This window comes from Hippoglossus hippoglossus, chromosome 21, assembly GCF_009819705.1.
Source record: "Hippoglossus hippoglossus isolate fHipHip1 chromosome 21, fHipHip1.pri, whole genome shotgun sequence".
Taxonomy (NCBI): Eukaryota; Metazoa; Chordata; class Actinopteri; order Pleuronectiformes; family Pleuronectidae; genus Hippoglossus; species Hippoglossus hippoglossus.
The window spans coordinates 11,748,943-11,776,941 of record NC_047171.1 but is presented as its reverse complement, the minus strand read 5'-3'; the positions used below and the strand labels follow the sequence as shown (position 1 = coordinate 11,776,941).

Below are 27,999 nucleotides of genomic sequence, written 5' to 3'. Positions count from 1 at the left end.
CTGAGCCACAGCCGCCCCAAGAGCAGACATAAGGTTGGACTGGAGAGTTGCATTAGTGCCACTGACTTACTTTGTACTATTAATCCCAAAATATTGTGTCACAGCAAGTGTGTGGTAACGGTTTCTGTGTTCTTTTGGTGACCGCAAGTGGATCCAGTTTCTCAGTCAGACAGTGCCACTCCATCCAGCTTAATGTGGAGATCTCCCTCTGCTGGATGGGGCTCTTTATTCCCCATTACTCTTTCATGTACTCTTATAACAAACAGGAGGCCAGCAGGGTACCAGCAGGATTTCAGAGTAATACCCTCATTATATTTCACTCTGCAATAGTGGAAATAATTCATACATCTTACCTTTTTCAGACAATATCCAGGGAGTCGTTTTTATTTTCTCGTTTTATTTCCTTTGTACCGCTCACAGAGACAGCACTCTGCAGAGGGAATGTGGTTGCGGCAGCTGAACCAAGTGCCGTGCCACTTTAAGTGTGCACTGCAGACACGGTGCAGTAGATGTTTCCACCTACATTCTGTGGCCACAGTGCATCCTTGGTTGTGTGCGATCACAAATTGCATGTGGAGTGGAAACATGAAAACATGTAGACACAGTGCTCAATCCCTTTTAACATGCATACAGAGCGAAGGGAAGGGGTAATGAAGGAGACGACAAGAGGAAGTGAAAGACAAAAGGGTGGATCTTTCCTCAAGTTCCAAAGTTGTGCATTAATAAACAGGATTTGCTTGAATGCTGCTGGCACTTCTGTATTGCTGGCAGGTCTGTCAGCTCACTCATTTTTAATAAAACCAGTCAGCCGTCTAATGCCTTCCCACCGTCAGTTAGCCGCTATTAGCCCATAGACGAATATCATTCCTTCTGTTCCAATGAAGCAGCCAAGTGATGCAGCCTCTGTGAGTGATGACACAATGATGAATGGATACAGGCAGCCCTCACACAGAAAATAACTGTTTTCCTCCAGGACATTGCACAGCCAGGAGAGAAGGAGCATTTTATAAACCGACTGGGCTACACCTGACATTGAGTATTCTCTGTGGTCCTGCTGCAACTATTATAGACAGTGTGCTGTGTCATGTAGTGTTTCTCTTTAAATGTCATCTGTTTGGCACAAACTTTGTTATTCACAGTAATATTTCAATTTTGCCATAATTAAGGATTTTAGTTAAATATGCATAAGAACAAGTAATAAATATGGTACTTAATTAATACATTAAGAAAAGCAATTGTGTCACTGCACGTGCAAATAACATCTTCTTCCTTCATGTTGTTCTTTCAGGTGGACCATGAACGTGTGTGGGACTGGCAGCGCTTCACCCAGGTACAGCTGAATGTCGTGACCCAGCAGCGGCAACGGGACCAGGAAGAGCTACTGGCCAGAGCCCTGGTCACATTGCAAGAGGCAACACATGCCCACCAGGAGGAGCTGGAGCACCACAGAGACCGTCAGAACCAGCAGGAGATCTGTTCAAATCTCAGGGAAAAGGTTAGTGCCTGCATAGGACCTCATCAGGAATTGTCACATATTCAGGGACATTTCTCACATTATGAGATGGCACTTTTTTAACGTTGGAAATTATGCTGCAGATCTGTGTCTAAAACCCCAAAACAATCCCATTGGGAAGCATGTATATAACTTTCATATCTTACTTGCTATCAGCCATGACAGCCGGGCTGGTATTATTTTCACTCTATGTGTGTCATCATGGCAAAATGAGATGTGGTCCTGGAGACGTCTAACGTAGTGAGAAGTACCACAGCAGCACTTTTGAGTACTTTAATAGGTACTTTTATTTCTGTTGACAGGTTTTGTCACCATCATAGAGTCAAAACAGTGCAATATGCAGTCACAAAACTTTGCAGGTGTGTAAGTGAGATCAAAACAAAGACGAGTGTGGTCCAGCCATGAGTACTGCTCATGTGCATCGAGCTGGTTTCCTTTTCCCTTTAAAGAACATCTGGGGATGTTATATTTGCCGTGAGGGACGTTTGAGGCACCACACAGGCAGTGTCATCTGACTGCCTGCTTGTGTACAGTATATCTGCTGACGAGGCTGCATATTACACCCGGCCGCCTGACAGCATTGCTCGCTTTAGCTGCCACTTGGGATGGTCTGCGAATGCAGACAAGCTAATGAGGATGATCTCGCAAACATGATGCTGCTGTCTCTGAGGGGTGCTAGTTCACATTTCACACAACAAACGAGTAAGTCATCTGAGCAAATGCCTGTGCTACTGATGTGTTGCCATGCAAATTGAATTTGCTTTTGCCCGTCAGTCCTTAAAGAGGCGGTGTACTGTGACTGATCAGATAACTAGACTGTCTTATGTACAGAATTAAATAACATGTCACCAACCCAGCATGCTGGTTTAGTTTTTTGCACTTTATTTGCATTTAATAATAATCTTAATCAATATATCTTTCTATTTGGGTGGCACAGCAATGTGGTGGTTAGCACTGTCTCACGGCAAGAAGTCTCCTGGTTCAAATGTGTCCTGTGTCTGCGTACAGCTTCCTCCCACAGTCCAAAACCATGCAGATTGAGGTTAGGTTAATTTAAGTCCCTAAATTAATAGTAGATGAATGTGAGTGGATGAAATGGTTGTTTTTCTCTGAAAATGTGGGGTTGGAAAATAGAACGATTCCCATCCATTATCTATAGTGCTCCTCTCAGCCTGCAACACAGATTTAGTCTCTTGTCCTGAAACAATGACATCTGGACATATTATACTCTGGTGAATTTGGGATAAAATCCTATGTTAGGTTAAAATGATTTCTTTGGGTATAGCAATTTAATTGTTAAATAATTACCATAAACTGTGCATATTCCACTGTATGTGAAGCAAGTTCATTGAAAATTAAGTTGGATACTAACAAACCAATAAGACCTTTTCCTGTGTCCCCATGTTGTAACAATGAAAACACAATATCCTTTTTATCTGTGTCACAATTAAATGTTCAGATGTTGCTTGGATAAACAATTTAAAAAAAAGATTAGACAGCCAGGTGGAATATGTCTTCAGGCATTGTCTGAAATTACGGGTCTCACACTATCAGCCCTCAGGCCAGACGTGACCTTTATTTTGTAGAGAGGCTGCAAAATTGTGGCTTAGAAAAATGGCTATTTATTTCACAATCTGTGTCCAACTGTGCAGCTTGTGAATGCAAACATTTAGAATAGCGTGACACCAAAATCTCTTTCTTCACAGCTAAAACAAATGATGATTACTGATCCATGGAGGTTAATGCATCCTGCCTTGTCTTCAAGGAGAAAGGCACCATATTCAAGGAGTGCCGTCTCAATTGGACTTAGTCTATTAAACGTGCAGAGGAGTCTGCTTGGTACCGGGGAGAAGAGAGAGAAGGGCACTGTTCTCATGTCTGGGGGGGAATATAGTTTAAATTTATTGCTAAAATCACTGAAGGTTATTATTCTTTTGTTCTTGTCCTCAAGCAGTCTCACTAGGAGAGAACATCTTGGCCAGTACCAAGATAACATTATTGTATTATTTATTACTGCCATAATTAGCTATCATTAAGTGTGTTACCACAGCAAAAATATGTTTTGCGGCACATTTGCTACAATACCTGAAAGTATTAAGCTCCTAGAATTTCAAATTGTCAGTTGGGACTTGCTAACTTTACTTTTCACGTTTACTGCTGAAAAATACATCACTTTTTTTTTTTTTAAATGATGGAAATGTTGTTCAAGGCAGCAGTATGTCTCTGCAGGCTCCTCTCAATGTAATTTGGAAAACACAAGGGGCCTTTGACTTTCCGTACTTTATGGTAAACCTGCAGTAGAACATGAACCCCACACCTCTGACTTTAGCAAACACATTTCTGAGTTTTGTTCTCACGGCTGTCTGAGCCAATCAAGAAAAATTAAATCACAGACCCTTTCATTCTCATGACTTTTCCACATCAGCATTTTTTTCCCTCTGGTTTATGAATTGCATGTGCACATATTTGCATTTTGCGCGTGGAGCCTCAGATGGATGCCTGTTTGCATCCAATTTTTCTTCCCACTGCCTTTATCACCGCAGCACAGCAGCACAGTGGGGAGACAAGATGGATTTTCCTCCTGTTGCATCGGCTTCTTTAACGCTTTGTTTTCTGCAGCTGCTCCCTATGACCCCAGCATCTCTCCTGACTCCTTTGTGAGTCATTCACCCCTCTTCACATCTAATTTCGACGCTCTACATCTCATTCTTATTTTATTATATTACTGTGTAGAATAATATTATGTTGTTAAAGTCTAGTGCAATGTACCATGGGTCACCTGAGAGTATCAAAATGTGAAGATTTTTTTTTTATTTTATAGATTTTAATAGAGGTCCTCATCTTTATCCATATTTCTGCAGCAGTTTACTTTCATTTATTTGACCTTTTTTATTCTGTACAGTATATTTCATTCACAGCATAGTGATTTGAAACATGGGGGTTGAAATCACCCCCCACAATCGCCCTGCTGTATATAGTCCATGAAGCCTGATAGATTGTTTCTTGTGCCTGTTAAAGTAACATAATAGAATAATCATGAACTTCAACAAAACCATTTCAGAAATTGAACTTATACCCATGCATGGCAGGAATATTTTTGTAATTTTTTTTAAATATTAAATTCATTAATTATACCAAGCAAAAATGTTTTCACTCTCATGCCACGTCTGCAGACACATGGGGGATGTGATCATCCACATCAAAACCAGTCCCAATGCCAGAATTATATCCTCATTTTAGCACCACACATAACACTCTCTAAGCCAGGCTTGCCAAGACATGTATTTCCAATTTTTATATGGAAATGGGACCTATTAACTTGTGAATATTTTATAGAAAGCAAAACATAAAATACAATAGCACAACATGCTGTTAACGTAAAAATTAATATTTAATTTTTACATGAGAGCGCTCGCAGTACAAGTCAATTTCTGATTTTATTGTTCGCACTATAGACTGGTCTTTTTTTTAAATATTTTCCTTTTATATGATCTGTTGTTGAAGTAGCATGAATTGCTAAGGCAGGGGGGGGGGGGGGGGGGGGGGGACATTTAGTCTCCACTGGTGATAAAACATATTTCAGCAGTGGCAGGGATATAATAACCACAGTGAAGTTAAGTAATAAAGTCCAGACTATGCAGCGAAGGGAGTCTCTCTCTCCCACAGAAAACACTGCTCCTGGAAAGGAAGGAATGCAAATGAAGTAATGCATTTCATTCTATTAAATTGTTACATAGGAAATCTAAGAGAGTTAATTAAATATAAGCACACCACTATGGTATGATGAATAATGCGTACTTTGATTGTGAACATCTCAATTATCTAGGAGACCCCCCCAAATTAAAATGATGTATGTTAAATTACTGAAAATAGGGGCTCTTTAGAATAAAAGAGAAATATTTGAAATAACAAAAGCTAAATAACAGTTGAAATAGTTACCTTAAAACAATCCTCTAATTTATTTATATGAAAAAATGAAGTAAAATAACATTCACATTATGTAACTGATAGTGTTAAACATCCAGTTTATAATTCCCTCAAAAGAAAGTATTTGAATGTGCCACTAAAGGGGAAGTTTAGCTCATCCGTTAGGGCTGTGGGAGTTTCTTAGCCAATAAATCCTGGAACCACTGGTCTGGATGATGCTTCAATACAATGACATAAATGGACCAATCTAATAACTAGAATGACACTCTGAGTGCATAACTCTGCCAAGGCCCAACAGTCTGCTAATTATACCACATTTATATTCACTAGATCCAGATTTTTTATTTGAATCTGAAACAAACTGCACACACTCATAAATATCAGTCCGCTAAACATGTCAGATTTTTTAATTAAGATCATTTAATAATTGTCATAGAAATCATTTAAACTGTTGAAAAGATTATTAAAAAAATTCCTGGATCCACCTCCTGAACTGGATCCAAACCAGAATTTACTGTGTTCCTCCTTCACCCTCCTTGTCATGCTAATCCATCCAGTAGTTTTGCGTAATCCGGATAACAAAAAAAAATACCTTGGCAAAGATAAAGACGCTCTTGCATCAGCTTAAACCAATGGAAACTGATTTAAGCTACAATATTTTAAATAGATTCTTGTAAAAGACTGCTGCGGTATAGGCAGTAAATCACTTACTTGTTGTATTTCCTAGTTGTGATCGTGCAAATAACCTCCCTCCATACCTCATCTTCTCCGTGCCTCCATGGGTTCACATGAGAGCAGACTATATTGGAAGATTTATCTTGGTCAGCGCTGGTCTGGTTTTTGACCTCATTAGGGAGGGAGGCTGTGTGCTTGCCTGTCCACTCAGCTTTCTTCTGAGGGACGTGTAGTTGGAGGAAATGCAGGGTAATTGATTTCAGAGTTATCTCGTACCCTTCTGTTTGGGAAAGGGCAAGAGACTGTTAGACAGTTCACAGCTTCTCCTAGAGAACCTCCGATTGGCCATGCAAGGATGACTGGCAAGGATCCTGGACCCAGACGACAGATCATACTGATCATGCAGCAGTGGTTCAGTTTCAGGAGGCTCCAGGTGATGCGCAGGAAATGCAGAGGGTGTGTATTGTCAAAGGAAAAAATCAAATGGATGATTAATATGACGAGTTAACATTTCATGCATGAGACGTGGCTTATTTTATTCCCATTTATCACTGAGAGACAGACGCTTCTTTTCAAATCATCAGCTGTTTGTTCTGTGGTGTTCTGGCGGCTGTAATTAGCTGGCATTGTTCTGGGTGTTACTCCTCATTCCAGCCTTTCATTCTGTCCTTGCTTTCATTTTGCCTCCCACTTATAGCTCACTCCCAGGCATCTTTGATGAGAGACTGTGTTTTTCCACATGAGTAAATAAAGCCTGGAGGGATGGCACATTGTTCCAGGATGCTCAGGTGGGGAAGAGATGAGCCGACCAACAGGAAAGATGACATAACCATCGAAAGAAGAAAAGTTTTCATAAGATGGGGTTTTTCTTTTCCTTGCGAGGGCTCATTTTTCATTTCCTGCTCTCCAGAGTACTTTGACATATAAAGAGCACTATCACATGTGAACTTATGCTGACTTGATCTCCTTTCCTGCAGTATTCTCTGGAGGCACTGGGTGTTTGCACATCCCCTGTCGCTAAGTGTTAGCGACTAACAAGAACAGCTCTTCATCCCTCTGGTGGCCAAACGGACGAGGCTGATTTGAGTTGGGCCACGCAGTTTCTTTCAGCTGACAACTCTCTGAGAAAGTAATTGCCCACAGACTAGCATGGAGTATGTAGGAGGTTTTCTTCTGATGTACCTTCTTATTGTTCCGTGAAAATGTAAAGATAATTGCACGCTTTCATTTTTCCTCGTCTCCCTTAATGGACAGTAGTTCTTGTCCCTTTAAAGCCTCAGTAGATTGCATGTGTCATTAATGCCACTCAGTAGAGAGGCCGCTCTTATGGATGAGTGGCGCTGCTCTTATAAATACACCTCCCGTCCTCGTCTGTTTGCTGCTCTAATTCACAGCAACGATTCTGGTTTAAGATTTGTAGAGTTTCACTCATCTGTTACATCGCTCAGGTTTGTCATTAAATGACCAAATGAAAGATGGCGGACGCTGCAACCACCCCACCCCCCTGACAGAAGACATCACTGAAACTGTACAGTTACATTAACAAAAGGATTGGAGGCGGGCTGCAGTGTGCAGATAAAAAGGCTATTATTCTTTTGTTATTCTGACATCTCTGCAGTCTTTTCTGTGCTGCCACGGGAAAAAAACAAAACAGGATGGTATCCCATTTCTAGCTGCACTCACTGAAAATGAGATTCCAGTGACAAATTACTGCAGACTGTACATAATGAGCATTTTATTCCCTTTGTGCTCCACCAAAACGCTTTTCATCTCCGCTGAAAACCAGAAAGACATACAAAATACATTCAGCAATCATTATGGATCTCACTTTTCTCACAGCGAGCGAAGCTTTAAAGAATCGTTACCCTATGTGACCTGACTTTGCAAATGAACTTCTCTTTATATGACTGTGGAAAAAAACAAAACCAAGAAAGTGTTATCTGTCACATGTTTGTATGTCGCAAAGTATGTGCTTCCCATGACCCGCCCACTCCAGTACTCATGGTTTGACTACATCAAACATGCAGGTATCTTATCTTCAGCACACCCAAGCTTGACAGATGGTTTTATTATGTAAGTGCCTGTTTTTTCTGTATTTACAAAAAAGAAAAAAACAAGGCATCCCTCATAAGACATAAAGGTCTTGTTCTGGTTACATGACATTGTATAAAGACGAACTGCCACTGACCAGTGGAGATATAACAATTGTTATTGAAATTTTAAACCTATTTCTTGTCCTTCACCCACTTGATAAGCCTTATCCTCATCTGTTTACTCTACAATCATTTACCTTTTAATGTTTCCTGTAGATTGACACAAGATTATAAACTGTGCTATGGGGGTTATAGGGACATTTCTGAGCATATAGAGAATATTTAACATTAAGTCTTTTCATTAACCTTCTCAATAGTATGAAAAGAATGAATTTAAAGATAATGTGACTCATAATATAGGCTGTCTTCATCTAAACTCAAAATATGGTCTGCCCAGTAGAAAATACGAATAAATTAACAGCTAAAAAGCAAACTAAATGTATGTGCAGGAAAGGCCCCACACCAGAATCGAACTGGAGACATTGACCTTTATGGTTAGTGTTTTTGACCACTCCACCACCAGAAGGCCCCAAAATATGGATAATTTTAGTATATTGAGCCCCTAGATATATACTGTATCTATATACACTTTATGAAAAAGCATCTTATAATTAATAAGTTGTTTGTAGATTTTATTCACTATTTAAATGTAATGTTAGTCTTTATTTTCCCATGCAGGGGGAATATTATAGGTATAGGTAACAGGTAAATTAAAAATGAAGCCTAAACACACATGGAATATAACATAAGCATTGCCGATGTCTCTAAAATGGTTTGTTCCATACACTATAAGTTTTATTCCCTTTGTCCAAAATGTAATGTAGCAAGAAAACAGGCATGATTTCAATCTATATTGAAATGTAAATGTGTTGATGAGGTTTATATAGTTCTGATGTTTTGCCTGAGGGACACAGCAGTAGTCAATAGAATGATCACTGTGACCTTTCACAATCACAGGTTCATTTAGCATGAGGCAGTAATAGAATCAATACCAACATGTACAGGTGTACATGGCATTTTAACACAATTCAAAGGAAAGAGCAGCAGATGTACAAGGAAACTGTAAAAGCATGGGTGTAGCTGCACAGACAATAATGTCCCCATGGTTTCTCAGTCATTGCTCATTATTCAGGTTTGGTCCTCTTGTCACAAAAATCACATATTGAGTTTCTGTGTTTCAGGAAAACAGATCCGCTAAACACCTGCATTCTAGAGCATTTTGATTTCTAATGAAGATATATGTTATATCTGCAGCTTGAACGCGGTCAAACTTGAATAGAGGCTTGATTGTTTTAGTAATAATAATAATAATAAACTTTATTTATACAGCACTTTTCAAAACAAAGGTACAAAGTTAAAACAAGATAAAATATGACGGGGCAGAGTGAAATAAAACAGTCAATAATTCAAGATTAAAAACAAACAAGACCTCCAACAATAATATAGGATTTATAGTAACTGGAATTAATACAAATCTTTCCTAAAAAGATGCGTTTTGAGAAGTGATTTAAAAGATGTCACTGAATCTGCAAGCCTCAAATCCTCTCTCAAACACACACCTGCTGCTTTTTGTTCGGCGAGGATGAGCGAGGATGAGCGACTTGATGATACCACTGGTGCTGATGTGTTTGAGACCATGTTAATTTGCAGTTTGGTCCTTCGGGGATTCCTAAGCTCTCTTCTGATATAGATCTGTGAGTCCACCCGGTTGAAATGCAACACTTAAAATACCCGGCTCGCCACAGAGAGGCTGCTGCATTACCAACCTGTCACTCACTCATCGACTCCCTGGCAAATGTTGGGTGTTGGGGCCGTATGTGTGTGCATGTGTGTTTGGACTCATTTTTTTTTACCACTGTAGGACCTTTTCCAACATGAGGACCAGTAGACTGGGACCAAAACCTGGTCATTTCTGGTTAGGCTGTCCACAATGAATGGCAGTCAATGTAACGTCCAAGTAAGATAGCCGATAGCTGCACAAACCTTGTGTGTGTGTAAAAGAGCTGAACATAATTTTAGAACAGTTGTAGAAACCTTGCGAAGGGATCATACCAACCACAATACTCATCAACATGCTGATGCTCAGTAATCAATACTACATTATTACAATACTACGTTATTACTTGAGTATTGAGTACTCATGGGTCAGACCAGACCCGCTCTGCCTTCATTTTGATCTCGATTACACACCACTTTTGTAACTTAAGCAGTTTCTCTCCCCAGGCTGTGAGACTACTAAGCTCCTCTTCTCCACACTCCACCATGACAGAAGTTTGTTATTACTTATTATTATTTATTCATCCATGTATATAGCTTTTGTTTTTTTAATGAGTAGCGTTATAAACAATCTTGTGTTGCTTAAGGATAATTAAAGTGAATCTTGAATCTTGTCCACAAACCCATAAACAGCTGCTCTGGACTGTCCCTCTGGTGGTTCCTGATATAATAGGTGTCTCAGGACAGACGTTTCGCTATGATGACACAATCACACACATTCAACGCTCTTGCAGCTAGAAAATATTTGTCTGTGTTCTGTCAGGACATCCATATGATAACTGTACTTTCAGAAATTACGTAGGGTTTACAAATAGTTTCATAAGTGCCCTTCTATCCCAACTGGATAATGCTAGTGACAAAAACATCCATCCATTTGCTTTTTTTCATTATAAGCTGACTTTTTGGAGATGCATCTTTGCTGAGTAGATTTAAACTAAACGTTAATGCTCAGAATCTTTTCAGTGTAAAGGCTGGATGGGAATGAAGGTGAAAATTTGTCTGTTTTACTCGACTCTTTGGGATTTTTTAGCTGATGCATAAGGACAACATTCTCCTCACAAGAATAAGTGCTGCGTGTTACAGGGCTGAGACACACAGACTTTCATTATGAGTCAATGCTTTAACAGGTCCTGAGGTCATCTAACACAAACTGTGAAAGGCAGCTGTGACACCTCTAAAAGTTCATGCCACATCTTGACACCATGGCACTGGGGCTCAGCTGGTTGTCCCCCAGTGAAAGATTCTTTCAAGACAGCCGTTAATGTACAATAATCTGTGTTCTGTGTTCTCCCTGATGTGTATTTGTGTGTATTTGTGTGTGTGTGTGTGTGTGTGTGTGTTTGTAGCTGCAGCGGTGGCGGGCCCAGCAGGAGGAGGTGGCGAAGCTGGAGGCAGCTATAGCTGATCGACAACAAGCAGAGGAAGAAGCGAGGTTTAAGAGGGAGCAGGAGAAGGTGGCCACCATCAGGTCACAGCAGAAAGCAAAAGTAATGTTGTCTTCATCGCACCCATCACAAAGTGTCAACCTCATCGTTTGGCAATTATGCATACAATTGTGTGCAAGCTAAAAGCTGTGTCTCACTCTAATGCATGATTCCATGTATCGGATTTCAATTTTTTGGAAAAATAACATGTTATGATAAAAGCCATTTCAGTTAATACATTATTACCTCCGCCAAGGAGGTTATGTTTTTGTTTTCCGTCTGTTTGTTGATTGTAAGCAGGTTTACGCAAAATATACCTTACAGATTTCCATGAAATGTTGCAGAACGTAGGCCCAGACAGAATTATTTACATTTTCGCATGGATCCAAACAAAGGGGAAGATCCAGGAATTGTGTTTTTTTGACATTTAAATAAGGGATTAATAAATAGTATTGATTAAATGAATCAGGCATGTTTAGGGGACTGAAATCTATGAGTTTGTGCAGTTTAGTGCGGCTTTATTAAATGTAAGAGAACTGGTGGGCCTTGGTGAAGGTATGCACTCTATTTAGTTTCTAGTTGTAGAAGGGATATGACAGCAAATGTCCTCTCTAATTGATAGATGGCTTTTTTTGTTCTTTGCTTTAGACCCCTAGATTCTATTTGTAACTTATCTTCTGCATAACACTTTATTATTTTGAGGGGAAAACAAGATACATTTATATTAAATTACCTGCTCAACCAAAAACCCAGGGCTGTCCCCAGCAGGAATCACCTTATATATCATAACATGGAGAATATGTACTCTATAGATGGTTTATGTTTACATGGATGTTAAAGGTATTCTGGGAAAATAGCCTAAAAAGTAAAAAAAAAAGAAGTAAAAAAGAAGTAAGAGACATACTGGCTCAGCACTCAGCAATCATCTAGCAATGGCTTCACAGAAAAAACTCCACGATAGCAAATAATTCACTCCATAATAGCAAATAAAATATGGCACGTCAGCCCACGCTAAGACCTTTTGGTGCCGGTACAAATAAGTGACTGCTCACAGAAAAGTTGATGCCGACTGTGAACAAATTCAAATCACTTGAATGTGTTGGATAATAAAAACATATTTTCATTTGTGACACCGGGAGCTGTGTCTAAAATAAAACCTGCTGCTGTATCATAAAGATTCAGTTTAAATTAGATAAAATGACACTGGCTACAAGTTGATAATCATTTTTGGCTTCACTGTTTTAAGTAATTAATTGTGGATGGAGGTCAAACTGAGAGCAAACATTGTTGCAATGTTATATTTTGAAAACTAATTTAGTTATTGTCCTCATAGGTACAACTACACCAGAATGCAGTGTTTGTGTGTGTGTGTCTGTGTGTGTGTGTGTCTGACTGTTTAATTAACTCTCCCCTCAGGGGTCTGCCAGCAGATCATGGGCATCCTGAGACACTGATTAATGACAGCATTTAGGTTGCATTGCATTCCATATAATTTAGCACAATAGTCTGCCAGACATTGAAATATCATCTCATTCCTTCTAGTTACACTTATCTGATTACCACTCTGTCACAATCAATAGGACATGTCATTAAGCATTTGTTGTTGTTTTCCTTCAGGTCAGGCAGTTTTATTTAAAGCAGGAGAAGAGGAGGGAGGAGCTGGAGCACAGGGATCAAGAGAGACTCGCTAATCTGAGGAGCGTCATGGAGGAGCAGGCGAGGAAAGATAAAGAGAGGTGAGTGTTGCAACATGGGACCTTGAGTATTGTAGTGTTGATGTTATGTCCCATCACCAATCATTTACTTTGTAACAATTACTTTTTTTGCTTATGGGCTCACTGGTGTGTCACAAAAACATATTTTTCATTTGTATCCATACATCCAGTATCAGCCTTACTAAAGTCTTGTGATGTAACAACAATGATACAATTATTTGCAGTGCACTCCACTGATTATACATGTCAAAATCAATCTAGTTGTCAAGTCAAGTCAAAGTTTATTTATATAGCACATTTAAAACAACTACAGTGGACCAAAGTGCTCAACAGGCTTAAAATATGAAAATAATATATATATATAATTATATATAATATATAAGCAGGGAACAAAGAATATTCGCCTAGACAAATAAATCCTGTCCGTCAGGTACAACTGAATCCAATTTAGGGAGTTGGAGTTTTCTATGACTGCACACAGTATGAGACGTGATAATAGGATCTTATGATTGACAGTGTCAGGTCTAAAAGCACCAAAACCGCAGAGTTCCCTGAATCAACGGTTAACAGAAGAACTGAAGAAGAGCTGTTTTAGTACTACGGGGTAATCTAAAACCAGATTGAAACTGTTGATAGAAGCAGTTGTGGCTTTTTTCTAATTGGAGAAAACAACCAAGACTATGTAATCATTGTCTCAGTTTGGCTTGAGGACCCACATGTTTGCAGCAACAAGCAAAGTTTTAAAGATGTGGGCGTTTCCAATCTGCCCATCATGAGCCACCTAACTTTATGGAAGTGCAATGCTAAACAGCTGAAATATTCTTCTAACTGAAATGCTGAACAAGGGAGATTGATCACCTTGCATTCAAACACCTCCTGGATTACACTGAATATCACAGATTTATCACGTAAAAATGTATTTAAGGGCTGAATTTCTACTTAAACTCCTCCACATAGGTGCCTGTCATCATTATGAAACACTCAGGAAATATAGATAGAGTGCCGGTGTCTCTGTGTACTTTGCTCAGTCTTGTCCTTTCTACTTCTTAAGTGCAACACACTTGAAACGTTCAACCAGAAACATTGTTATGCAGTCTGATGTGAAGTTACCCTTGAAGAATAAATTCTTCTTGGGGAATAAAAAATCTCCCATTTGGTTTGATTTGCTGAGTATTTCTCTGCAGAGACTGCAGTTAATACCATATAACAGTGTTGACTTTGGCTGTGAGAGCGAACTCTGGCAGGAATGAGAATGAAGAATCATGAGAGGCTGGGAGAGCGATAAAAACAGATGATGGGAAAGGAGCTATTCTCCGGCAGCTCCATAAAACCCCTCCACAGCCCCAGAGCCATGCAGTGTCAGGAGCAATAGAAAAATGTTGGTTGTGGTTGTGGCAGAGAGAGGAAGAGCAAAGGGGCTGTTTAAGGTCTGACGTCCACACCTCCTCTCCATCCAGGGTGCAGTTTAGGGCAGACATGTTGCAGCGGCGAGCGGAGGAGAGAGAGGCTCGGGAGCTTGAGCATCAGAGAGAAGAAGAGGAGAAGCAGAATCGTCTGGAAGCTCTCAGAAACCAGGTGGATCATTATCTGCTCTTTCTGCCACTCTAATTCGCTCTTGTTAGTTGAAATGACCCACCAGGGAAGACTTGGACGCATCCTCGTCTGAGATGAGGCAGCACTGCCACCTTATGGCAGACATAAGGTATATTATCACTATTTATTAAATGCTTTTTCCCCCTGTTCACCTCAGGTTGGGGTGGTGGCAGAGGCGGACCCAGAGAGGATGATGGCAGATACTGAGGCTTGGAGGAGTCGACTCTTGAATGTAAAGGAGTGCGAGCTCCAGAGGCCTCTCTACAGTATTAACACATACACAGACACACAGGTGAGATGTCTCCACAAAAATCTCCACAGTTGCATGATTGTTTGCCCCCGAACTCCGTACCTTTGCCCCACATCGCATGATACTACAAGGCCTCTCCCTCCCCCCCGCTCCTCTTGAGCATATCCAGTCGTTTATGTTTCGTTTCATCCTGGGTGCAGCGGAGCAATGACCCGTGCAGTGGGAGAAATTATGCAAGCTGGGCAAACAATCTTTGTCCTCATCCCACAGACCTGTGAACATAGCCTTGATCTCAAGCTCACCAAGTCAGTCAGTGCACTGTTGAGACAGTTTGTCAGGTGTTGTCACCACTGCAGAGAGCAGGTTAGAGTGTCGTTATTGTGTAACGCCGGCAATGACTAATGATTGTCAAACTGGGATCATCTACCAAACCATGAAGGATTAGTAATTCATCTTGTTTTCAAGAATTGAATGTGTAGTAAACCATAAAAACAAACAATGGTAACCTTGAGGGTGTGATCTAGAGTGAAACAGCTGGAAATGTATGATTTACTGTGTTTTTTTACATTTGTTTTCCAGATTGTGTCTGATCCGAGAGTGCGGGTTGAGCAGGCGCTCCGGGAGGCGGGTCTGCACCAGAGCCTGTACGCCAAAGAGGTTCTGTCTGTTATACAGCCCCCAAAGCCACCTCGCCGAGACACTAAATCCGTGATCAAATTCTGACCAAGGACTTGAACAATGTCGCACCAAACTAAGCATTATGTGATTATATATATTACATTTCACTGAGATGAATGTGTAAGTATATTCACTGTTCACACAGTTGAGCTGTACAAAGTAAAACTTGCACCTACAGTATTGACCACGACACGACACTTACCATTGTCAACTTTTATTGTTTTTATTTTGTTTTAGTTTTATACTCTACAGAACCCATTGAGAAATACAATATCACAGACTTTTTCATAGTCACAATAAACATATATATCCAACACATTGAGATGACTTTCCTGCACATTTATCAATGTTTATTCACCTCTTATGTCACCTGCTGTAACTTTGCATTTGCATAAACAAGCTTATATTGCACAATCTTTACTCTGAGTATTTAATAACACGTTCACAACTGAATTTAAATTATAGGAATGTCCCTTTACTCTTCTCATATTTTAAGTGAAAATCACTAAGGAATACAAGTGCTTCTCATCTAATGAGCATATAATGGGGGAAAAACTCTCTAAGAGACTACAAACCAATTTGATGATTTTTATTCCAAATGTTCAAATCATTTGGAATAAAATCAACTCGAGGAAAATTCAAGAGTCAAGTATGAAAATCAACGTACAGAAGACCATTATTTTGAAAATCACAGTTTCCATACATAAGCACCAAAGTATTCAAATCAAAAAATACAATAAATACTTATATTTATACATAACTTCATATTTTAGCATATTTATATCATCAAAGAAATCTTAATAGTTTATAAAATAAGTGTCTAATACACATATTAACATATTATACAGTACAGTTTATACATTAATATATACATATCCACATGTCAGTCAAAGCTTTATACATGTTTTGGGGAATGCTGGGGTGGGGGAGGCAGACGTCTCAGTCAATGAGTCCCAGGCGTTTCTTGATGTAGTGGGACACTAAGACTTGAGGTCTCTGCTGGTACTCCGTCAGCACATCATGAGTGGAGGTGATCTGGTCTCCCTCGAAGCGGTTCAGCAACGTAACACAGATCACAGCCGCTGGAGAGAGAAATTAAATCTTTCAGTGTGAGCCGTGAGACGTTAAGATGTGACATGTCCCTATTCCTTAAATCTATTTTCTTCAAATGATGATATCATTGTTTTGACCAATATCAAATTAGGCTAATTAAAGAAAGTTCTTTCTGGGAGAATATGTGTTTAAAGCCCCCAATGAGTCGCTCCACTGTACACAATGTTCTACGTTTTATAACAAAAAAACAATACCTTTGAGACCACAGACGCGGCACATGGCAGCGAATACAGTGGACTCCATTTCAATATTCCTCACTCCGGCCTCGTACGCTTTCCTCAGATACTCCAGTTTTTCAGCGTGAGAGAAGGAGCACAGCGCCCCGTCCAGTCGGCCTTGACCTGGAGAGACACAATACAGGAAGCTGTCAATACCACATGTGTGTCACCTGCAGAGATTGTTTCCTGTGCTGTTAAGGGAATACCAAATATGAGCATTGCATATTGTTTGTACCTTCGTAGAAGTCGCTGGTGCACATGGTGTTTCCGATCACTGATGGAAATTTTTGCAGCTCGGAGGAGCACTGCAGAAGATCTCTGGCCACCCCCTCGTCTAGCTCGGTGCTCCTGGTGATGACTTTACCCAGAACCACCTGCTCAAACTGGGCACGGAAGGAGTAGTCCACCGCTTTGTCTGTGATCACCACGGTCCCTGGAGCCAGACCTGGAGACGACAGGGCGAAGAAATTAGTCTCGTATGAAAGTTTAAGCCAACTTCTAACCTTTCACCTTTAACACACACAAAATAAAACATGTTCTTACCGACTCCACCGGATGTTCCGAGGCGAAAGAGGACCACATCACGACACTGGGCATGGTGCAGCAGTTTGATGAGCTCGTGCAGCATGATGGAGATGGAGGGGACGCCCATTCCATGCTGTTATACGTACAGTGGATGGAAAAAGTTTAAAAATCCACTACACAATTATTACTTACAGCAGTAATTTAACATTTGAATGACTTTCCACTTCAGCAATTTATGTCCTCTAGTGTAAGAACTGGTTATGGAGCACTTACACTTATCGACAGCACTGGTCCCACTTTGTACATGCAGTAGCGATCAGTGCCCTCACAGATATCTTTGATTTCCTCTGGGTTTCCTGGCAGCTGCAGCTCCTGGTGGATGAACTGGGCGAAGGCTTTCATGCGATTCGCGCTGCCACCAACACACACAAACTGTGGGAAACAGAAAGAGAGAAAGAACATTGTTGAATTTTGTTTCCCGGGTTTCCCCAAATTCGGTTTTCTTCTCAATCTGACCCTTATTTCACGAACCTTAATGTCTCCAAACATTTCTGGAAGGTTGTGAGTCTTGTTGCTCAAGCTGAAGTGGTAGAGAATATCCTCCTCCATGCTCTCCAAGTAGGGATTTTTCACCTGGACGTGTTGTCTTCGAAAACAATTTAGTGCTTGATATTACTACATGGACACGAGCTTAAGTGAATCCAAAATCAGGACGTAAAGTATGCTCTGAATTGACATTCAAACACATTGACATGAGGCACATGTTGATGGAAAATGTTTTTTAAGAGCAAAAAATAAGAAAAAGTATTTCAGATACTCACTTGATATACTCATTGTGCTCACTCCCCATACAGTTCAGTAAAATCGGTGCCATGATTGCAGGAGACGATTTGAAACCAAGAAAAGTCTTCAAAGTTGCTCTGGTGTTAAAACCTCCAAATGTTCGCTGCTGCTCGTCGCTGAGATTCGAATAAGAGTTGTCCGACGGCAGAGCTGATATAGAGGTGACCTCTGACCTTGGAACTGATTGGCTCCAGAAAGGAGGCGTAGCACCTGTCCTCAGCCTCACAAAAACATCCAGCGGCCGTGAACAAACAGAACAAGATCAATCAGATGAAAAGGCGATTGGCACAGGTCCAAGCTCTGAAGGAGCAATGGGAAAATCACATTGACGGCAATGTAAACAACCCATGTGACGAAAACAGCCATTATGTCTGAACCTCACATAAACACGAGTGTTGTAATGTCTTAACAATAACCAATCAGAAGGTAATGGATAACTTGCCCCAAAGAACACTGCGATAACCTCTTGACATGCGCAGGCAACTCATTGGCGTAGGAAAAAACACGACACAAACATGACCAACTTAGTGAACAACCAACAGAGGCGCTGTTTGTTCAGGGTACATGTTCCGAGCAAACAAAATCGAATTAAACACTGTGTCATTTGCTTTAAGAGCAATTTTCCACTTCTTACATGTCCCAGAAAATGTGTCATTGTTTGCTGTATTATCGGGCAAGTCAAGAAGATTGTGAAACATTTTAATTTTGTTGAAATTCTCAATTTTTTATTCCTGAAAACCGCTTTTTTACAGATTTAAAAACACACAAAAAAACAAACTTGTAACACAGGACCTTTCCATCTGGCGCCTTCCTAATTTAAGAAACGCAGGTAATGAGACGCCACTAACATTCATGAAAAATAGAAGGTCCTAACATTATTTCAGTGATGCACCTTCACACTTGAGTAAAAGACACATGACAAGTAACATATTTGGTGTAGCTCAGCATGACGGTGTGAAGAGGTGAGGGTTGTCGGAGGAGAGGATTAGTTAGAGGTTAGTTTTCCATGCACTGGCAGTCTTCTAATCTGTTGACATGGGAACACATACATGAACATATGAGTCAGTCACCGATTCATTATCACATAATTCACTTATCATCTCTTTAAATGATGCACCATAAATTCCTAATGGCTGAAGCCTCAAATCGTCACACCTCAGATTTTGTGAACATCATTTCATTACGTTCTATATCCAGAGAATGAGTCTCATAAAATCAATAATTACAATGCTCAGCAGCTTAGTTTAATTTCCTTTTTATTAAACCAGAGGTGAGGTTTAATAGCGCCATTGAAAAAGCAATAAAAGGAAGTGATTTATGGCGAGCAGGTAGAACTCTAACAGAAACACTGTGCTTACTCACTTGACATGTCAGTTTTGGCTAGTTGGTTTGTCTTCGTCTGCGTAACCAAAGCTCAACAGCTTTGACATGTCGATCGGAGCTGGTCTCTTGTCGTGAACCCTGTGAGAGAGACATGAAGTTACAAATGTGGTGGAAGCAGAAAAATGTGTGAAGCATTTTAATGAACATCAGACCAGATGGTTCTTCTGTGGTTACAAATGTAACGCAAATGTGTTTTGCCATTAAAGTTTCACAATAACCGGAGAAAGATGACAACAGACTCAGTTTAAACATCAAATATGGACCCTATCCCTCTGACTCTGTATATCCACACAAACTCTGGTTACTCATTACAAATGTTTCCTGCCAAAAGGTCATATACTGGTATTTGCATTCGTCAGATTTCTGTTTATCTTGTACCGTACCAGCAACTCAGATACATATAATAATACATTTTATTTCATGGCACCTCTCTAAACACCTAAGGACACCTTGCAATACATTATATATAAACCCTGGAATACTTAAAGTAAAACCAAAGGATAAAATCAAATTAGAGATCAATATCATTATCATTAGATCATTGTTTTCAGACAGTCACTCGTCTTTATTAAACATTCTACACTCTGTTGTCAAGCTGATGACTCGCATATGATTGTTTTTATTCAGCCCTCCTTTCTGGATTCGGTGAAATACAGCGTCATAACCCTACACGTCCTAGGACCACTCTGTTTACTGTCTCGTCTCTTTGGAAAGGCATCTGAGGTTTTTTTAGTTTATTTTTTTCCTTTTGTTGGTAAGTCAGTGACATTTTCCCAAAGGTACAAGGACACACAGCACAGACCAGCTGTTCGCAAAAACAAACACAGGGGTGAACATCCAGGTTTGTCTTCAGCTCTGTGTGCTGTTCACTTTGACCCGAGTGGGGGACCCGCCCAGAAGTTTTTCTGCTTAGTCATCACAACATAGAGAAATGTGGCCTACAATTTACAAATAAATAAAAATAATCTAAAATATGGATCAATCATATTTTGTAATGCGCTGTTATGGTAATAAGCACTGACTTACACTGATATAAATGTCAAATCATTTGGAAACACCAGTAACCATGTGCTTATTTAAGTACTTCAATTGAAAATGACTGATGTGTGTTGACATACTAAGATCACAGGTCTATGATTCTATCTCTATTTTGTGCAATGCTGTTTCTGGTCGTTGTCAAATTTCACCAGCCACAGAACAACAGCACCATCTTGGGGCCAAATGAACTCACATCCTCCTGAATTTGCTGATCTCTAGATTTTGGTTGGGTGGCAGCAATTTCTCCTTCTGGTCGTAGTGACCGTTGTTGTTCTGCAGAATAAAAAACAAAACAAAGTCACAGTCTGTAAATGTGAATATAAGTGAGTGGGAGGGACGATGACCTTTCTAACGGGTGAGAGACAGAAAACAACAACAAAAAGAATACAAATATCTCAGGATGAAAAAGAGGAGCCACAAGTAAAGGATGCGAACAAAGATGTCAACTTGGACAGATAACGATATTCCACAGCTTTTGGTGATAAGTGCCGAAAACACATGATTTCCGCAGTGTAATTTATACATTATATCCTGCCTCATGTATGCTCTACCCAGGCACCACCCCTCGCCTGAATTTTACAGATATTTTCGCGTCAGATGCTGAGAATTTCCTGGTAAGTTCTTCATATGTGAAAGGCAAACTCCAGAAAATGTCTGGACCCAATTTTCCAGACATTTTCCAGAGTTCGTGTGAAAATGGCTTAAATGAAGTGTGTAACTGTATATCATCACTAACAATCCTTTAACTTTGCCATAGAACATGGGTCATAATAAAACAGAAGCGAGAGTATAAGCTGTTTTTGTGCTGACTCATAGCTGAATTATTTTCTTTATGACTTTGGTATTTCTCTGTTTACCTTCTCTTTGTGACTGGTGTTGCTGCCAGCACCCCTCTCCCAGGCCGTCATACTGTCACTCCCGAAGGGAGGTTCCAGTGGTTGAAACACTGCAGGGATTTTCTTCTCCACAGTGTTAATGAGACTGTTAGAAAAAAAACAACACAGGGATATTATATGTGTCCTTTACTTAATTTTGGCTGAAATATATAATAAAGAAAAAACACTAATCATCAGCCATTATAGTGTCTGATTGTTACTATTTATACTGTTCATTCTGTTTAAAAGGACTTAAACAATATTAAGGAACAGAAGCAAGTCAATAGCAAAGGAGGAAAATGTTTAGTAATGTGGTAACAATACAAGAAGTTTTTTCTGGACAGAGGCTTCAGATGGCTGGGATCTGCTGGAGCTACTCTCCCAGTTTGGGGGTTACAGCCCCTAATGCTCCCTAATATCAGTATCTGCATCAGCCCCCAAAGATCAATTTTGATTGTATTCTAATCAGTAGCAGCGCTGACAGTAGTAGTATATTCACAGCAAGTAGTAGTGTTAGTTATGGATATCATAAACTGACTACAAGTCAGAGAGCATTATAATAATAAGACATATGTAACAAGTACCTTGGTTTGCTGTTGTCCTCTGACGGATGGAAGAACCAGTTTGGAGGTGTGTATGCATTAGGTTTAGCAGCAACTGTTACCTCGTGCCACAAAAGTCCTGTTAAACGAGGACGGGAAAGAAATTATAATAACAGTAGGGTGAACGTAATTGAATAACCAGGTAGACATGTGGAGGTATAAGTCACAGGATGGCTTTACCCTTTTGACCTCCTTGTTTGGCGAGCTTGACATAGTCAGAGTCAGTGTCACGGACTATGTGTCTTCGTCCTTGGGCGTTCTCATCGTGGGGAAAGCTGGTGATGGCTGACAGACCAGGAATCTGGGAGATGTTAGCTTTCATTGGATTGTAGCCTGTTGTCACACCTGTAGCCCACACACCGAACACACACACACACACACACACACACACACACACACACACACACACACACACACACACACACACACACACACACACACACACACACACAGAGAGGGAAAAAGGAAAAGAAAAGACACTCTATGAATTGTTCAATTGAAACCTTGCCTCCCCTGCTCTTAGCCCCACGCTGTGATAACAGTTATGCAGCATCTCACCACCAGGAACCAGCAGAAGCAGCAGACTAGTCTCGTCAGACACACAAACTATAACTGAGTATAAACTAAGTCAGTGTAAACAGTTGTACTTGCCAGATTCTGTCTCTTCAACATCGTGAGTCAGGAGTGTAGGTGATGTTCTGTGGAGACGGAGACAAAGCCCGTCACTGAGAGGATTCACCATTAGCATCAACGGTTAGGAGTTTAGCAGTTAGCTAGCTGACATCACCCGACTGTAGACAAGTTACCCGCGACTTAAGCTCAACACAAAGTGTAAGTGACGGTGGTGGGAAAGAGTTAAAGCGGAGTTCAGGGTGAATTCAGACGTGTTGAACTTACTGTGAAAACATCTTGGCAGCGGAGCGGAAAGTGTCTCTGTTTGGGACTTCTGACCGCGTTGCTATGGAGACGGATGCAGCTCGGAGTACAGCTGCTGCTCAGGGATGACAGCAGCAGGTCATCACTTCTTATACATTATGTATACTGTTATATACACAATTATACGAACATAATAACTAGGAATAAAAAGATCAGGGTATGTTTTCTCATGAATAAAGAATTTGGTGGAGAGTTTTATAATGCAATTCATTTTGGAATTCTAAACAAATATTGGCGTCTTCAATATATATATATATATATATATATATATATATTTATATGTACATTTAGAGTCTTTGTGATTCCTTTTTTCACATCATACAATGCACCTACTCACACACTCCACCATTACTGACAATATATTCAAACATTGACACACTTTTCCATTCGGTTACAAACTGTTTATTCTACTCAGTGTTGTAAATATTGTTATTTTGTTTCTATTGCACTTCTGTCCGTCCTGGGAGACGGATCCCTCACACGTGGCTCTCTCTGAGGTTTTTACGTTTTTCCTGGACCTACCAATTCATATGGAGTTAAATGCCCATCTGATAATCTATTGGTATTATCAATCAAGGACCTTTCATTACATTACATATCATTTAGCTGACGCTTTTATCAGAAGCAACTTACAATAAGTGCATTCAACCATGAGGGTACAAACCCAGAACATCAAGAATCCAGAAAGTACAATTGTGGGAAACAGTTGTTCACATGTGTATGTGTAGTTACTTCACCATGTGAGTATCAGGTATTTCACATTTTCCCAAAGTCGAGTGAGATGAATCTCGGGACCTGATGCGGCCGCAGGGGAGGGCGAACAGGGACCGGGCAAAATGGCTCTGTTTTGCGTGCGTTTTGTGCATTGCGGGAATGATAAACACGTCACTTCCTGCGTCCGTCACGCGGCGCTCGACCACGCCCACGAATCACGCATTATGGTCCACGCCATCAAGTGTAGACCACATTGTAAAGAATTTATTTAAATCAAATTGAAGTTGTAAAACGAGGCTTATCTCCTTTTGGCAGTAGGAGTAGAACACCTGAACATCATGTTGTGGTCAAATGTGATGTTCAGGTCAAAAACACTCTTGTTTGTCTTCAGATCGTAAATCTTTCACCTTTGCAACAGTCTAGGACATCAAAAGAATCTATGACAACTGACACTGTGACATTAAATCAAACTGACAACCACGAATTCTTTGCTGAATCAGTCCTTTGAGATGTTCTTTTATTTAATGCCTGGGTGGAGTTAAATAGTAAGTCACAAACAAGTGGCGGTAATGCACCTTTAACGTTAGGTGCCACCCGCCATTTAACAAGAAGAAGAAGAAAAATAAGTATTCGGCGTAACCCTTTGATACACAACATGGACCAAAAGTGACCGAGCTCAGTTTTTATTTTCTATATCTTTGCAGTAAATTAATTTCATCATTCAGTATTTCAGGTATTCCACAATTAACTTGTTTTTGAGCATCACAAATACTTATTTAAATTTTTCTGTTGTTACTTTTTGAATAAAAATCATTTTCGTATCACTACCCTTCTACTGCAAAACATGGGTTAAAATTTACCCATATTAATTTACTGTGTTATTTCATGCATATTATTTGCTATATGTTTGAAATTAATGTATTTTCTCATTTTATATTCTAAGTATTGTATTTGATTACCACAAATCATTATTTTCCCTTTTCCTTTTTTACCCATACAGTATGTATTCACTACGGAACACCTACCATTGATTTCACACAGCTGCTTTTGCACATCTGGTGCATTTAAGTCTTATTTTACAATCCATTACTACTGAGAAAGAGAAATATGTACAATACTAACTCGCTGTTAGCTAGCTAGCTTCTTTTATGGCTAGCTAACCATAGCTAGATCAACAAAATAAAACTCGAAATATAACAGTATATACTTAATAGAGTGATTGATATGCATTTGAAAATATGCTTTGGATTTTCTTTATCCAGAGTGTTAGTATGGCTGGTTGCAATCATTTCAGACTTACGGTTGATGAGGAAAATGAGGAGACAATTCTTGGTCTTGATTCTGAGTCGGAAATCTCTGATGCTGAGGACCTCTAGGACTTATGTTCTATTGGATCAAGCTGGAGTTGTGGGTGTGTTTTGGAATCCAGCTCTCCTAAATGAAGATGGCTCCTTTGAGGACATAGAAGAAGACTCATCTACTATGTCATCAATGTAACCTGTGATGACATAGAAGACATTGAAGACTCATCTTCAATGTCATCAAAGTAACTTGTGATGACATAAAAGACATTGAAGACTCATCTTCAATGTCATCAAATGAAATCTGCGGCACAGTGGAGTTATGACAACTTTGTCTCCTTGTTTACACGGTTTGAGGAAATGTCACAATTCTGACCATGGTCTCATGACTTGTCTGAGCTCATTTGAGCTGTATATTGTAAAGCAGCCAGTAGCAGTGCATCAAAGTATAAAATATGTCACTTCTTTTTGCCAGCAGATGGCGCTGTGACGATGAGTCAATATTGACATATGGATCTGTTCAGGGTGGGAGTGTGATTGTGTGAAAGAGGTTTGAGGCTAATTGGACAATGCACAGAGGAGTTATAATAAATCCCTCTTTTTTGGCAATCATCAAACTTTGACGCAACGCCACAGTCAGACTGTGTGACGTACACTAAAACTTTTAATAACTTTTAATCTCCATTGAGTTGAGAGGACACTCACTGAATTTAAAGCTGATCAGATGAAAGCTCTAGGAGGAGTTTGTTAAAATACACAATGTGAAAAACGACAGAAATCCAAAATGGCCAACTTCCTGTTGCGTTAATCAAATTGGTTCGGGGGGCTTTTTTTTTCATCCGGTCATGATACACATGTGTCCCGAATTTCGTGATGATCGGTTAAACCAGACGGAATTCCTGCGTTTTAGCGGCCGCTGTTGAGCCATTTTGCCACACTCATGTCGAATTCCTCCAGAATACGTAAATTTTCATCAGGCCTGAGGCCCCCGCAAAGTTCGATGAGTTTTGGAGTATGTTCAAGCAATCAAAAATGCGACTCATTTTCCTGAATAATCGAACGAAAAACAGATAGGGCCTTTGCACTTTCGGTGCTCGGGCCCTAATAATAAAGTGCAAACAGGCAGGAAAACAGATATGCAGAGGATGGTTAGTCATGAGACTACACATTTAGAAACCTGATGGCCTGGAGGTAAAATCTGTTCTTGATAGATAGATAGATAGACAGACAGACAGACAGACAGACAGACAGACAGACAGACAGACAGACAGATCGATTTAAGTGAATAATAGTTATGAGCAAGGTAGATATATATGTTATTTGTACCTCGTTGTATAATAATCTGGAAAACACATATTGAAGTTATTTAACAGATTGTTTTCTGGCCCTGCTCGCTGTGAGACATACCGAACATTTTTATTGTCTGAAATCTGCCCAAAGCCTGAACTCTTCACCCTGAATGGTGAGTGTGAGACATGCGCAGAGCCAGAGAAGCAGAGAAACCGTGGAACATGTCAAACACCCAGAGAGAACAGGTCTGTGACAGGAAGCCAAGACTTCTGCTTCAGAATAAAAGTGTGAGATGAACTGAATTAAAGGAAGACAAACATCTCATTTAACATCTCAATTCTTTATAGCAGATCTCAATAGCAACTCTCAAAATTAGCTCCGACATTAAATGTTGCGTACACGTTAAGATATTATTCATGATATAATAATAATATCATACGCACACAGTAAGCAAGTGGACATTTCAAATAATTAATATTTGTTTTTTGATATTGAAGTCGACTATATTTAGAAGAAGTGTTGCAATATACAGATTTTATGCTCAATAAATGTAGCAAAGCTGCAATGTCAAGATAAGTCTTACATTGAAATGTTAATAATTACCTAAAGTAATCTAAATTCAATAATTTAATAATAATACTATTAACGTCTCAGTAGCTGCTACATTATTATTATACTAATCAGCATCTAAAATACAAGAATTTGATGCTTTTGTTGTTAATAATAAAATGAATTTTTTAGGACAGTTGATGGAATAAAATAATAAATTTGGATACATCTCATTGGAATGCGGGAATTAAAAAAGGTCAATACTATATACTACTGCTACTACTACTTCTTCTACTACTACTAGTACTTCTACTACTACTACTGCTAATAATAATAATAACAATAATAATAATAATAATAATAATAATAATAATAATAATAATAGTAATAATAATAGTAATAATACAGTTATCAAGTGGTTCACAAGATGATGAAACAACAATAAAATTGTATTAAAATTAGAATCTAAAAAAATAATTTATTACTGTTCATGAAGTATTTATTACTTGTAAATCCATTTCAAATCCTATCCACTTTGTGCCTTAAAATTACTCACTATGTTGTGTACTTATGTCACTTGATTACTTGCTTGTTGCGTTGAATACTTTATATGTTGCGTATTTATATGTTTTATCTACCTACATGTTTAAACAGAGAGAAACTGCATTTCAATCCCATCCATGTCTTGAACATTTGGGAAAAATTGAAAATAAAGTTGACTTTTGACTCAATAAAAAAGTAAATAAAATAAAGATGAAAGATTTCTTTTAAGAAAAAGATGGTTTGCAGTAACTTGAAGTCAAAGTCAAAATCCAGCTGAACATTGACAACAGGAAGAACAACACAATTGCGTTTCTCCCAGCTCCATGTGCAAACATAAAAAGGCAAGTGCACTTAACACAACCAAAACAGACATAATAGACAAACAAAACATAAAGTAAAGTAAAGACCTAAAGACGAGCTAAGCC

General features: G+C 39.4%; 3 protein-coding genes across 6 annotated transcripts in view; 1 reads left to right on the top strand and 2 right to left on the bottom strand.

The window, feature by feature from the left end:
• The window catches only part of LOC117754716 (coiled-coil domain-containing protein 148-like), a 28,038-nt gene extending 12,039 nt beyond the window's left edge, over window positions 1-15,999 (top strand). For all 4 annotated transcript variants that reach the window (XM_034573853.1, XM_034573850.1, XM_034573851.1 and 1 more), the window contains 6 exons: window positions 1,289-1,495; window positions 11,331-11,471; window positions 13,026-13,144; window positions 14,581-14,698; window positions 14,874-15,008; window positions 15,546-15,999. In XM_034573853.1, the coding sequence (XP_034429744.1) occupies window positions 1,289-1,495; window positions 11,331-11,471; window positions 13,026-13,144; window positions 14,581-14,698; window positions 14,874-15,008; window positions 15,546-15,689 (864 nt within the window). In that variant the 3' untranslated portion in view covers window positions 15,690-15,999. The remainder of the gene's footprint in view (window positions 1-1,288; window positions 1,496-11,330; window positions 11,472-13,025; window positions 13,145-14,580; window positions 14,699-14,873; window positions 15,009-15,545) is intronic.
• Window positions 16,000-16,408: 409 nt separating this feature from the next.
• On the bottom strand, window positions 16,409-18,488 carry upp2 (uridine phosphorylase 2). Its single transcript, XM_034573855.1, has 7 exons — window positions 18,322-18,488; window positions 18,032-18,146; window positions 17,774-17,932; window positions 17,519-17,633; window positions 17,211-17,420; window positions 16,952-17,098; window positions 16,409-16,726 (listed from the first exon to the last, which is right to left on the bottom strand). Exons 1-7 carry the CDS (start codon window positions 18,372-18,374, stop codon window positions 16,584-16,586), a joined length of 942 nt encoding a protein of 313 aa, XP_034429746.1. The 5' UTR covers window positions 18,375-18,488; the 3' UTR covers window positions 16,409-16,583.
• Window positions 18,489-19,046: 558 nt separating this feature from the next.
• Window positions 19,047-23,195, bottom strand: LOC117754718 (uncharacterized protein C7orf57 homolog). Its single transcript, XM_034573856.1, has 9 exons — window positions 23,139-23,195; window positions 22,893-22,939; window positions 22,422-22,586; window positions 22,224-22,320; window positions 21,622-21,745; window positions 20,958-21,037; window positions 19,706-19,804; window positions 19,299-19,370; window positions 19,047-19,225 (listed from the first exon to the last, which is right to left on the bottom strand). The coding sequence occupies exons 1-7, from the start codon at window positions 23,147-23,149 to the stop codon at window positions 19,714-19,716; spliced, it is 615 nt and encodes a 204-aa protein (XP_034429747.1). The 5' UTR covers window positions 23,150-23,195; the 3' UTR covers window positions 19,047-19,225; window positions 19,299-19,370; window positions 19,706-19,713.
• Window positions 23,196-27,999: the final 4,804 nt, after the last annotated feature.

Bases quoted from the DNA above. Each gene is read 5' to 3' on its own strand.
- upp2 (XM_034573855.1), bottom strand. From the start codon at position 18,374: ATGGCACCGATTTTACTGAACTGTATGGGGAGTGAGCACAATGAGTAT. The intron at 17,933-18,031 runs GTTCGTGAAATA...TGTTTCCCACAG, and splicing joins AAATGTTTGGAGACATTAAG to TTTGTGTGTGTTGGTGGCAG. The intron at 16,727-16,951 runs GTATTGTTTTTT...TTCTCTCTCCAG, and splicing joins CCGCGTCTGTGGTCTCAAAG to CGGCTGTGATCTGTGTTACG.
- LOC117754718 (XM_034573856.1), bottom strand. The intron at 22,321-22,421 runs GTAAAGCCATCC...CTCGTTTAACAG, and splicing joins CAAACAAGGAGGTCAAAAGG to GACTTTTGTGGCACGAGGTA. The intron at 21,038-21,621 runs GTAAACAGAGAA...TTTATTCTGCAG, and splicing joins ACACCAGTCACAAAGAGAAG to AACAACAACGGTCACTACGA.